The sequence below is a fragment of the Erithacus rubecula genome (genome assembly GCF_903797595.1).
Source record: "Erithacus rubecula genome assembly, chromosome: 12".
In the NCBI taxonomy this organism is placed as follows: domain Eukaryota; kingdom Metazoa; phylum Chordata; class Aves; order Passeriformes; family Muscicapidae; genus Erithacus; species Erithacus rubecula.
This window is the reverse complement of record NC_136664.1, coordinates 19344024-19356134: the sequence shown is the minus strand read 5'-3', so window position 1 is coordinate 19356134 and position 12111 is coordinate 19344024. Positions and strand designations below refer to the sequence as shown.

The window sequence follows — 12111 nt, the reverse complement described above, 5'->3', positions numbered from 1 at the left end:
TTGTGTCCTGCTTGCCATGTAACTTGGCAAGGAAGCCAGGTCACTGCCTGGCTGGGGTGACCCAGCTGTGGGAGGCTGGGGGTGCACACTCTGTACATTCAGAGATCTCCTCTCGTGCAGGGAGCACCACCAGCCTTTGCTGCCTGCTCCATGGGCTGTCCTGCTAGCACTGCCTCCTCCCTCCAGCCACTGGACTGGGCATTTGCCAGGAAGGCTTGAAGGACACACAGTCACACCCCAGCAGAGTTTGTGAAAGAGCCTCAAAACTCAGGCCCTGCACAGAAACCTGAAGGATTCACACCTGAAACCGCTTAGGTGGAAGAAAGAAACTGGGCACGTTTCTGGCTTCTCGGGTGTGACTTAACCTCTGGGAATTAGCCTCGGTCAGTTAAGTGACAGAAAAGGAAGATGCAAAAAATCAAAGCAACATTTATTTATAACAATTCACAAACCAATAAAACAAGTAGAGATTTTCTGTCCTCTTTTGTGAGATGTCAAGCCCCTCTCACAGATGTAGTTTGATGGGCTCTGTGCTGCCTACAAGCTATTTCCAGTTAAAGAAAACAGAAAGAGGCTTTAGGAAGGACAACTGACCATGCTCTTCTGAAAGAAGAGGGGAATAAGCATATAAAATAGTCTGACATTTATGGTATATTCTGTATAGATAACTTCTTACAGACTTCATTTCGTTTGCCCATTCCCACCTCATTACTCAGTTTTGTTATGAACTGAATAGGTACCATGGTCTGTTTGGACCTGTAACGATTGTGGGTGTTTTTTTCTGCTTGCCTCATTAAGTAGTGATTTTTAGTCTGACAAACATTCTGAGTACCCCTTGTTTCTCTCCTTTCACTGTGATTAGGACAGCAGATTACAGAACAGTGAGTTAGAAGGTGATTATTACTCTGCATCCTGACAAACTCATTTTGTTTGACTCTCCTTTGCATTTTAAACGTGAACTATACCCTCCTCAGCTCTTATAAATCTGTGTGGTTTATCCTTGCGTTCTGAATTTGTTTCATGAGTTGTGCCCAAAACTCCACTCTGTGTTCTTTCAGTTTCTCTGCTGTCTTTTGCTCCAGGTCTATTCCCAGGTATTTTTCCTCCAGGCCATACTGAGGCCAATGGACCAAACCCTCTCCGTTGGGATTTCTGGAAATAACAGAAGGCAAAGTTAGCTCTCCATTTGCCAATTGATTTCTCTCCAACTGCTCAGGTTCAGAGCATTTCAGAAAACCAACAGGAGCCCAGATTATATCATTCTGGTGCCTGAATAAATGGACAATATTTTATGAAAATGCTCATCAGTGGAACAGCAGAAGAGTAATAGTTGCCATTAATTTTAGATCTAAACTCCATTGCAGACAGAGTAACAGCTCTTAGATTTTTTTTTCTCCTTGTTTCTGCCGGTCCTTTTCAAAGATCATTGAGAAGAGAAATTGCTTCAGTATTTCTCTTAAATTCTGCCAGATTTCTAGGAACCACCATATAAGTACTGCTTCAGGCAGGTAAGTATGTTCTGGGCAGCACAGACAAAACTTGAGTGTAATTAGCATTGTGATCCTCACCCATTTTTAGCAAAGTTGGTCCAATATCTCATTACAGTTCTGCTAAGTTTATCCTCCTCTTTTGTAGCACCTCCTGCAAAGGGAGAGATGAAATGGCCACATTAGAAAGTAAGTATAGCATCAGCTATATCAATTGCAACACTTCTACTTGTTGCCCTGAGCTATTGGAGTTTTTTCTAGGGGAGAGCTGCAGATGAGTGATGTAAAGAAAAGTATCTACTACTGAAGATAGAAAATGTTTATGCTCATAATAATGCTTACGATATATAAATTATGCTTAAAATATCTATAATGCTTTTAAGAGAGAAATTCTATTTTAAAGTCCTGCAGTAATTAAAAGGAGTAATAACAAAGTTCTAAAAGGAATATGGAGTAAGCATGGGTACATCACCAGCTAAGAATGGCTTTCCAAAGACAAAGGGAATCTCAGCTCCATGATCTGCTTTTACAAACTCTGGTACCAAACCGTCCAGTGAACTTGCTCGATGTTGGAATTCATAAAAGTAGACTGGGTTGCCAGCATCTAGAGGATACAGAAAATTGCTGGTTTGAGACCTGAACATACTTGCTGCAAAGATGATAAAGTTTCATTGAAAACTGTTTTGGTTAAATGAAAACACTGCCAGTTCTCTGGATAGTGAGAAGTGCTGCACACTGTCCACACCATCCCCATACAGAATTCTGCAGTTGTTCTGAAGCTGCTGAGTTACCTCTGTGGTATCTGGCCACTTCCACAGATGAGATGACAAAGTAGAGATCTCCCATTGCATCCAGGACACCATCTCGGACCTGAGCAGGGCTCTCTGCATCCCCTATGTACTCCTTGTACACTCTGTCAGCAATTTCAGACACAGGGCCCTGAAACAGCAATAAAAAGTACTTAAAATGATAATGAACATCAGCAGCAGTAAGTGAGTGTAGCATTTGCACATTCCTGGCTAATCCCCAAACATCACCTTTCAGAGAAAATCCTCAGCTGTCAGAGTGTGGCTCAGAGCTCAGGATTGGAGTTACACAGCTATGGATACAGGTGATCTCAGGGAAAAGAGGGGTGCAAGATCAAAGGATCAAACATCTTTAGATAATCAGCAGTCAGTTATGCTGATTGTTCTCCCTCCTGTGGAAACAACCCTCCATAACAGCAGAGAAATGCTGCTAATTTTAATAAAATTCATTGATTGTTGTAGATGACCATAATTTCTCCTGCTCAGAAGAAACCTGTGCTCTGCATTTCTAAGTTCATGGTGGATCTTTGTGTCACTGAATAGTACCTTGCAAGTACTGTCCCTTCTTATAGAGTCCTTAATTCTTATCTCATAATTGGTATTTTTCTGTGTAGTGGTTTCAGGAGAGCACAAAGGCACCATAAAGCCAAGAGATTTGTAATTTACAGGGAAGCAAGACCTCAAGAAACCTGAATGTAGGTGTCAGTGCACCCTAAAGCTCTCGGGCTTTCCTTTGCAGTGTCCAGCTACTGCTTCAGGAGGTTGTGTCCCACAGGTCTCCTGTCATACCTGCTGGGACTCTGCATGCCTTGCATAAACTGGGGGTATCTAAAATGTCCCAAGAGACTTCTGTTTAGGAACCTGCATCACTCCTGGATTCCCACAGAAGTCCTTTTTAAGAAGAGGGAGGGCCATTTAGGCTGGAAGTTCAGAGAATATTTTCAGTCACTAGAGATAACAGGAATGCAGCACCTCTGCCCATTTCTGCCCCAGCTCAGGGAACTGTCCAGCACAATGGCATTTCCCTGTGAAATATGTTCCTTTAAGGGTAAAACCAGCCAGACCAGTAAAGAAGAAGCACTGGGTTATTGTGAAAATGGTCTCTTACCTGAATTATTAGTGCTAAATTGGTCTGTAAAATTTGACGTGCAACATCTTTATCCAGACCATCCACGAAGGGAGGGTATTTCATAATCTGTGTGATACAGAGAATCATAATTACTAAAAATGCTTCTATTTACAAAATTATGTTTAAATAACAACATTTTAAGTGTCTTACCATAGGAAGAACCCATCCAAATTCACAGTTATTTACTCCTATTATGTATGGGACTGCAGTGATTGATTTTTCAGATAGTAATTCTCTGGGACTCTTGGGAAAAAATGCACCATCTACACATGCACTGGCAAAAAAGAAATCCTGAACAAAAAGGGAAAAAAGAAAAAGAAAGCTTCATTAATACATTCATTTTGCTTCTAAAAGAAGTTAAAATTTAACTACAGTTCCAAAGTGAAGCCAAATGAAAAATACAAGAAGTAATGGTATGCAAGCTATCTTAACATTTTCTCTGAATGATTTTCTGCCCTAGGCAGGAGATTCTGTGAAGATTAACGTTATATTTCTAATGTTTGTGAAACAGAAGTCATTATGTTGAATTTACATCTTTTCTTATTTCAATATGGCCATAGATGTGTGAATGAGTGGGAAAAAACAATTTCTGTATGGAAATTTCAAAGGCACATAAGCGTTGTGATAAGAGCTTTTTAGTAGGACATAATATATGATTTGATTTTGAGGTTCTCCAGAATAATCTGTGCCATTTTCTTTTCCTTGCCCTGGTAGAGCATGACAGTAAACCACAGGGAGCTCCAAGTGCATGCATAATGGAAGGGCAGGAACCTCTTTGCACTCTCCAGTCGGGGCATTGCCACAGAGCTGCAGTCTTGTCGAGTCCTGAAAAAGTCAAAAAAGTCAAACTTTATATCCACTTCAGGTTCTCCTAATATTACAGCACACAGAGTATTCTCTGTTATGAAAAAGTCTGAGATGTCATTTAAATGCAAGAAGTATCATTTCACCATTCATCATAATTTTCAGTATTACCTGTAGTAGTTCCTCTTCTGTTTTTCCTCTCAAGCACTCAACCATTGCAGCTGAACTGGATTTTTCACAGCCAGAGACAGCAGCAATTTTCTGCAAGCAGTGAAAACACAGTTTTGGACACAATTCCTCTCTCTAGCTCTATGAGACACCAAGTCCAGCAAGAGCAGCTGAAGCTCCTGCACAAGAGTTTCTGGAGCCTGGCTTGTCCCAGCTCCAGAGGGAGGGCACTGGAAGCCCTCACAGTCCTTCACACCATGGGCTGAGCAGAAGGAGAAAACCTCTACCTCCAGATTTTTTTGATACATAAATATTCTAAGAATTCTGGTAAGTCACGTGATGGGCTGAAAAGGCTGGGTGACACAAAGGAGTTAGAGGAACAAACTATCTGCACATTCTGTCATTCTTGCTGATGTCTTTTTGGCTGTCATTAGAGAGATGTTGTCTCTTTAATGTGCCAGGTTCCTGGAAATTGTTCCTTATAGTTGAAGAGAAAAGAAGAGTTGGAATCTGGTACTTAGCAAATTTAAAAAAACTGAATAAAGTCTTGTTTATTTCCTCACTACAGGCATCAAACAGGAGGGGAATAGAAGAATCTTCATAGTCTGATACCATTTTCCAGCCAAAAATTATAGGTTGACTTTTTTTGAAGACACTATATGTTACAATATTCCTTTACATTTCATTCTTCTTTCTTTGTGGATATTTGGGTGTTTGAAAAGCAACACATCATTAAACATGTACTATTTGCACATAAAAATACTGTCTGTTTTGTTTCACTAGAAAAAAAATATGCTTCTGTATTTTAGACTGAACCATTTAAGATATACAAAATTATCTGAAAAAAGTAATTAAAATTTTAAAAATAAAAATTAAAATAATTAAAATACCCACTTTTGCATCCTCCTTAGGATTGTCAGTGAACAAGCCCAGGGCTGCAGTACCACTCTCTGAAATGGCCTTGTGGAACAGGCCCTTGGCCAGGGGAGATAAGACCTGTGAAAAAGCAAGAACATGACAAGCACTGTGTTGTATCCAGTGATTTCAGATTTCAGGATCAGCAGTGGGCATTTGGAACATTTGAAAGCCCATGTGGAAGGAGTGTTCTTGTATTCTCTGAGCAGAGTCCAGCTGTGCAAAGTGCTTTGGCAGCGCTCGCAGGGATGAGGAGTTCAGCTGCCTTCCCCTCCCACTGCACTTTGCTTCCAGCACTTCACAGCACCACACTGCAAGCCAGGTACAGATTGCTGTGCCCAAGGCAGTCTGGCTCTGCTGCAGAAGGGCAATAAACAGCTTTTGGCCAGAGGACACAGGGATTTGTATCCCAGGTGCAATAGCCCTTCTTTGGCTGTGTGATCTGTACCAAACTGGAGAAGAAGTGTGTCACAGCCAATGTGCTCCATGTTGAAGTAAAGGATTTACACAGTCTCTGGGTCACAAACTGCAGGGCTACTTCAGCTATCAGCACTGTTCACCTCAATCACTTTGCACAAGTGGCTGCCAAAGCAAACAGAAAATGGGCAAAAGTCCACAACTCCTCTTAAAGGACTCTTCCCATGAGATTAGACTTCAAGGGTTTTTTACATTGGAAAAAACTCCAAACCAACCAGAATTTAACTCAGTAGATGAGTAATAACTATCTGTTACTTAACTACAACATTTGCCTATGAAAATCTGACATTTTTATAAATTACAATCTGTATTGCTGTGCTGTTGCCTTGTTGTATCAAAGACCCAGGTGATGTGTCACTGAAACACCATCTCTTTTCTCTCACTGACTTCTCATGCAGATACAGAAAATGGATGGAGAGGTTTTTTTCCCCTAAGTAATTAAAATAATTAAAATACACTATTACTGTGAACTTACAAGAGCGCTAACACTAATTCCTCCTGCAGATTCTCCAAAGATAGTGACAGATCCTGGATCTCCTCCAAAATGTATGATATTTTCCTGAATCCACTGAAGAGCTGCTACTTGGTCTAAATATCCCCAGTTACCTCGAGCATGCTCATCACCAGTGCTGCAGAGAGAGAACAGATTTGTTTAAATGCCCAATAAGCAAAAAGGCTGGGGAAAATACAATCTGTGGTGTGAGAAATCATCTGCCATTCTCTACACAGAACTTCTCTACTCAACTGATGAACAAATGGCTTGGAAAGCCCTGAGATTGGAGCAGCAACCCCACAAGAACAGATCTGGAAGCTGCCTTGGGACTGGAAATGTCCCCAACTCTTGCAGATACAGTTCAGAAGCGTTTCTTTGCATAAGCAAGTGTTCTGCACTTCTCTTTACAAAGGCTTTGCACACATCATTTTGGAAACCACTCAAGAAAAACTGAGATCGACCATCTTACCTAAAATACCCAGCAATACCTAATCTGTACTGAATTGCTACAACCACCACGTTGTCAAAGGCTGCTAATGCTGAGCCATCATATGATGAAGCTGCTCCAAAAACCAATCCACCTCCATGAATCCATACTAAGACCTGGAAAGAGAAAAACAGGATCAACCCAGCACAGGTATGGGCTCCCAGTCATAAAAACTAAATATAACCCAAGATATAATATTTTGTGCTGTTTCACTCCTGATTCTTTCAGATCACATTTCATGAATTGTAGAAATCTCTTGAATCTGAGGCCTGCAGCTCTACAAAATAGCATTGATTTTGTTATATGCCTACATTGTGTCAGTGCCCTGTGACTTTGGACAGATCATTTAGATTGTATCAAACATTGCTTAGCTAAAATGCCAATATAATTTTACTTGTAAGATAGGATTTTGTGTCTCTTCTTAATTTTAGCTAATATTTGCTGAGGTAAAGCATGTAAATTGATCATCCCTACAAAACTGCCCCTGCATGTGTGCTAAAGGCACAGGTTGAAGGTTTGCTGTCAGATAATTTTGCTCAAGGTGTTATAAGGATTTTGCTTACAGGCAGCCTCTCCTGTTTTCCTGTAGGAACGGGTGTGTACACATTTAGGTACAGGCAATCCTCAGATGCTTGGAGAAGAACTCTCTCTTTTCTGTTGGTAATCATGTCTGAAAACATCTGTCCTTGTTCTTTTTTCTGTAGACACCTGAATAAATGAAAAGGCAACAAGCAACAGAATTAACTAAATAATGAAAGCTATGAAGAGAAGCTTTCTTGCACTTCCACAACAAAGTGCCAACCAGAAACTGATCTCTAGAACATTTCTAGATTGGCATCAACTGCAAACATAGTAATTTTTTTGTTTTAATACATTTTCTTCTTTTGACCTGTCCTTAATGAGATCTGTAAAAATAAAGCCACTGCAGTACACAGTGACATGCAGACACAATCTTGCATGTTTCAAAATATCACAGAAATAATATCATGGCTATAAATGGCTATAAATTACTTAAGGAAAATATACATTAATAATTTACACCTCCAATAGCTTTTTATGTTGCAATATTAGGCTTGAGACACTAAACAAGGGCAGTAGGACAATGGGAGTGAGACATTTACAAGGTACATTAGAATTGCTCTGCATTTCTTATGTGCCCTTTTAAGCATTTGACTCAGTATTTTTTCCCTAATGTTGTATTCCAACATTTCCTCAGCTTCTTTCTGTCTCTGAACGTTTATAGTGATTGGTAAGTGATGGCCAAGTGCTCCTGAGCCAGAGCATTATCTGTGAAGTGCTGCTCCATCTCAGTTTGTCACTGAGAATGTGAAACAGCAGCTTTTGGTAAAGACAGCAGCACATTAAGTGTCCTTAGAAATGCATCCAGTGAAACAGCTGCAGGTGCAATGAGAGGGCACCAAGGAATTCATCTTTGATGATGTGGATGGCCCTGTGTGTACATCAGTGAGATGGAACTGCATAGGGTGTAACACTTCTAAAGGCTTTTTCATTGCCTTACATTGGTGGGTAGGAAGTGGCATCTCTGACACCTTGCCATGGCTCAGGTGGCTGGGGTTCAGAAAACCTCAGTGATCCAACTGGAGGCTTAGCAAAAGGAACTCCCAAAAAGACATTTACAGTCCTCTCAGCAGCATCCACTTTGAATTGGTACCCTCGGACTCGCCCGTATTTGGTCTCTGCTTCTGGTTGTTCTGTGGGACAGGAGCACAAAGTCACATAATTGGTCTGTTTGCGAGTAATTGCTAGATTTGCTACTTAAAGACACAGCTCTTGTTTAATTAAACAAGTAGTTTTTATACATAAAGCTTCAACAAACTAATCAGTTTTAACAGTACACTATTCAAATCTGCTATTTTATTTTACTATTTTATTTTACTATTTTATTTTAGTAATTTGGTTACTAGTGTTTTCATTTAAATTTTAGATTTACTAATTTATTCTAGCACACTTTTATTATTCCTTTATTAAATCAGTATAGCTGATTTCAGCCTTCATTTTGATTGGTCTGTATGTACAATCTCCTTCAGGTATATAATATGTACTGTCTTACCAAACACACATTACTGGTTGCATATAGATCTTAATCTCTTTTTTTGCCTTGGATTGTTAGATAAAAACCCAGAAGATTGCTCTCATTAAGAAAGACAATGAACAGAGAAAATACATTCCTTGATAGTATTTACAGCCAAAAGAAAAATCTTCTAACATACCTTAAAAAAAATCCAGCACAAACAAATCCTGTTAATCTTTAAGCAAGACTAATTTAAAGATCTGTGTCAAAGTTCTAATATCAAATTACAGATATGATACTGTGGCTGCTTGGCCTCAGCAGGAAAGACTTTGGGACAGGGATTTCATTTTGCTGTTTGCAAAGAAGGCAAATAAGACAAATGACTGAACGCAGATTAAAAACTGAAGTTAACTCTTTGCTACTGCTGCTCAGTTTGTGTGCCCAGCTCAGCCCAGGGCTTGTTTCCAGCTCTGCTCAGGCTTTGTGCCCAGCTCAGTGCAGGGTTTGTGCCCAGCTCAGTGCAGGGTTTGTGCCTAGCTCAGTGCAGGGTTTGTGCCCAGCTCTGCCCAGGCTTTGTGCCCAGCTCAGTGCAGGGTTTGTGCCCAGCTCAGTGCAAGGTTTGTGCCCAGCTCAGTGCAGGGTTTGTGCCCAGCTCAGTGCAGGGTTTGTGCCTAGCTCTGCCCAGGGTTTGTGCCCAGCTCAGTGCAGGGTTTGTGCCCAGCTCAGTGCAAGGTTTGTGCCTAGCTCTGCCCAGGGTTTGTGCCTAGCTCAGTGCAGGGTTTGTGCCCAGCTCAATGAAGGGTTTGTGCCCAGCTCAGTGCAGGGTTTGTGCCCAGCTCAGTGCAGGGTTTGTGCCCAGCTCTGCCCAGGGTTTGTGCCCAGCTCTACCCAAGCTCTGCTTCCAGCTCTGCCCAGTGTTTGTGCCCAGCTCCTGGGTGGCACCGGGCGGCAGCCGCAGGTGCCCTCTCTCCCTACAGGGACCGAAGCACAGGTGTCGCGGTGTTACCTGCCGCCACCAGCGCCGTGCCCCCGAGGAAGAGGATCCCGGCCAGCAGCAGCGCGTCCCTTGCCGATGCCATGGTGCCTGTGGCCGCGGCCCCGCACGCTGGGGCTTTATGGGCTCGGCCGGGGCCGCCTTACGCAAGGCAAGCACGGGTGAGGCGAGGGAGGGCTCGGGCTGCGAGCCAGGAGGGAAGCGCCGCGCTCGGCTCGGGAGCGGGGAGCCCTCCTGTCCCACCGGGCTGCTGAGCCTCCCCTCTGCTCCTTCCCAGTCTCACTCACAGAATCTCAGAGCCAGCGCTTCCAAACGCTTTAGAATCAGCCCCGCAACCACCGAGAGCTGGTCCTGCTGCTGCTGCACCGGCTGGGACAGGGACCGGAGGGTTCCTCATCCTGCACTGCAGAGACCTCGATCTGCTTCAGTACATTAATGCCATTTCGGTACTAAGTATAAGAAACACAATGTAGCCAAGTCCAAACCAATATTCCTGAAAAGTGTACCTTTACTGAAGTAAAAGTTGTGTGATTTTTATTCTCATAAAAGGATGTTTTCTGACAAAAAAACCCAAACCCAATACTAGAAAAATCCCAGCTTTTACTCAGGAGACAGCAGGAGACACCTGTCTCTCAGTTCTGTGTGTTCAGGGATGTTTGGTATAGTGTTGCAATGCAGTTACAACAATAAAGATGTGAATTACCGGCTTTTGTAATGTGGGAGCAATAATAAAGTGTGGTATTTGGGTGGTAACTAAATATATCTAAAGCCTCTATAAAATCCAGGGGATTTATTTGAAGTCATTTCACATCCCTAATTGAAGGATGATATGAAAAGGAGAGAACAGAATAGCTGAATAGAGATTTTCTGCTCACATGAAGTAAGAGGTTGTGTTGGTTTTATACAAGTATTAGGCTCTGCCTTTTTCTTATTTTTCGCTGACTCAGTAGCTCTTACCCCAGAAAGGCAGTTTTGCAATTTCAGATTATGGGAAGTCTCGGTTGTCCAAAAGAGCATTTCAAAGTATCATATGATATGATCACAGAATGGTTTGGGTTAGAAGAAACCTCAAAGCTCTGCTCATCCCACCTCTGCCATGGCAGAGACACCTCCCAGTGTCCCAGGCTGCTCCAAGCCCTCTCCAGCCTGGCCTTGAGCACTGCCAGGGATCCAGGGGCAGCCACAGCTGTATGGGCACCCTGTGCCAGGGCCTGCCTACCCTCACAGGGTGGAATTTCTTCTGGATGTCTGATTTAAATCTACCTTCACTGGTTTGAAGCCATTCCCTCTAGTCCTGTTGCTACATGCCTTTGGCTAATGCCACTCTGGTTTTGGCTCCCCTGGGGTACTGCAAGGAGCTCTGAGGTTTCCCCAGGGCCTTCTCTTGTCCAGGTTGAACAGCCCAGCTCTCTCAGCCTGTCTCCACAGGAGAGGTGCTCCATTTCTACAGATTAATTCCTGCTCACACCTCTCTTTATAGCTCAGTGGGTTATAAGACCCAGTCTTCAAATTAGTTTAGCACATTATGCACCTGTTACTCCTAAGTGTGGTGTCTGTGCTTGGGCACTTTACACTCCAAATGTTGCTTTTGTACTTTACTCCTAATCTCCCTCTGTGTATGTGCACAGGTGAGATTTACAGTCCCTGGAGATAAACCCCAGTAACCTTTAACCTGGCTGCTCACAGAGCAGAGTGGTGCCAGGCACTGCAGGTGATGCCATGCAGTGCATGCTATGTCTCCAGCCTTTGCTGTGTTTGTGGTGTCTCCTGACTCTGCCCCAGTGCAGCTCCTGAGGCTGAGGGCACAGCCAGTGCCACTGTGCACTGGCAGATGGGAAACTCTGTCAATCTGGACTGCTGAGAAAACAATGAGGTGAAAAACTTGGGTGCAGAATTACAATGGACTGTGGCTGTGTAGGTGTTCTGTGGCACACCTTTTGCCTTGATTCTCAAGAAGTACACTAAAGGTCAATAAAACTGGTCTGGGAGTAGTCTGCACTGCTTGAATATACAATCCATACAGTAATGATAGATATGTGCATTGTCTAATGCAAATAATGGCACAGGGGCCTGGGGAACCAGTGATGGAGCTGAGAATAAGTTATCTTTTACCTGGATCTGTGTGGTGAAGGTTTCTGAGACACCTCAGAAGCACTGCACAGGAGTAAACTTTGCCCTCCTGTTTGCCTGCTTGGAGGCTGCTGTAAATTCTCTCACTGTCACCTGTTGCCTTGGACTGCTTTGGTTCCTGGCAAGGGAATACTGTTTCCATGAGGGTGGAACTGCAAGAATCCCTCCTTGTGGCTCAGCTCCCACACT

The 12111-nt window shown here is 42.8% G+C and overlaps 1 protein-coding gene across 1 annotated transcript; it reads right to left on the bottom strand.

Moving 5' to 3' along the window:
* Positions 1 to 470: 470 nt before the first annotated feature.
* Positions 471 to 9944, bottom strand: LOC306807046 (fatty acyl-CoA hydrolase precursor, medium chain-like). Its single transcript, XM_079316299.1, has 13 exons — positions 9805 to 9944; positions 8286 to 8478; positions 7330 to 7474; positions 6749 to 6882; positions 6262 to 6415; positions 5289 to 5390; positions 4380 to 4487; positions 3573 to 3713; positions 3402 to 3488; positions 2279 to 2426; positions 1960 to 2091; positions 1569 to 1641; positions 471 to 1152 (listed from the first exon to the last, which is right to left on the bottom strand). Exons 1-13 carry the CDS (start codon positions 9875 to 9877, stop codon positions 978 to 980), a joined length of 1665 nt encoding a protein of 554 aa, XP_079172425.1. The 5' UTR covers positions 9878 to 9944; the 3' UTR covers positions 471 to 977.
* Between the last annotated feature and the right edge of the window lie 2167 nt (positions 9945 to 12111).

Bases quoted from the DNA above. Each gene is read 5' to 3' on its own strand.
- LOC306807046 (XM_079316299.1), bottom strand. From the start codon at position 9,877: ATGGCATCGGCAAGGGACGCGCTGCTGCTGGCCGGGATCCTCTTCCTC. The intron at 2,092-2,278 runs GTAACTCAGCAG...TGTATCCTCTAG, and splicing joins AGTGGCCAGATACCACAGAG to ATGCTGGCAACCCAGTCTAC. The intron at 1,642-1,959 runs GTGATGTACCCA...CTCCCTTTGCAG, and splicing joins TGGAAAGCCATTCTTAGCTG to GAGGTGCTACAAAAGAGGAG.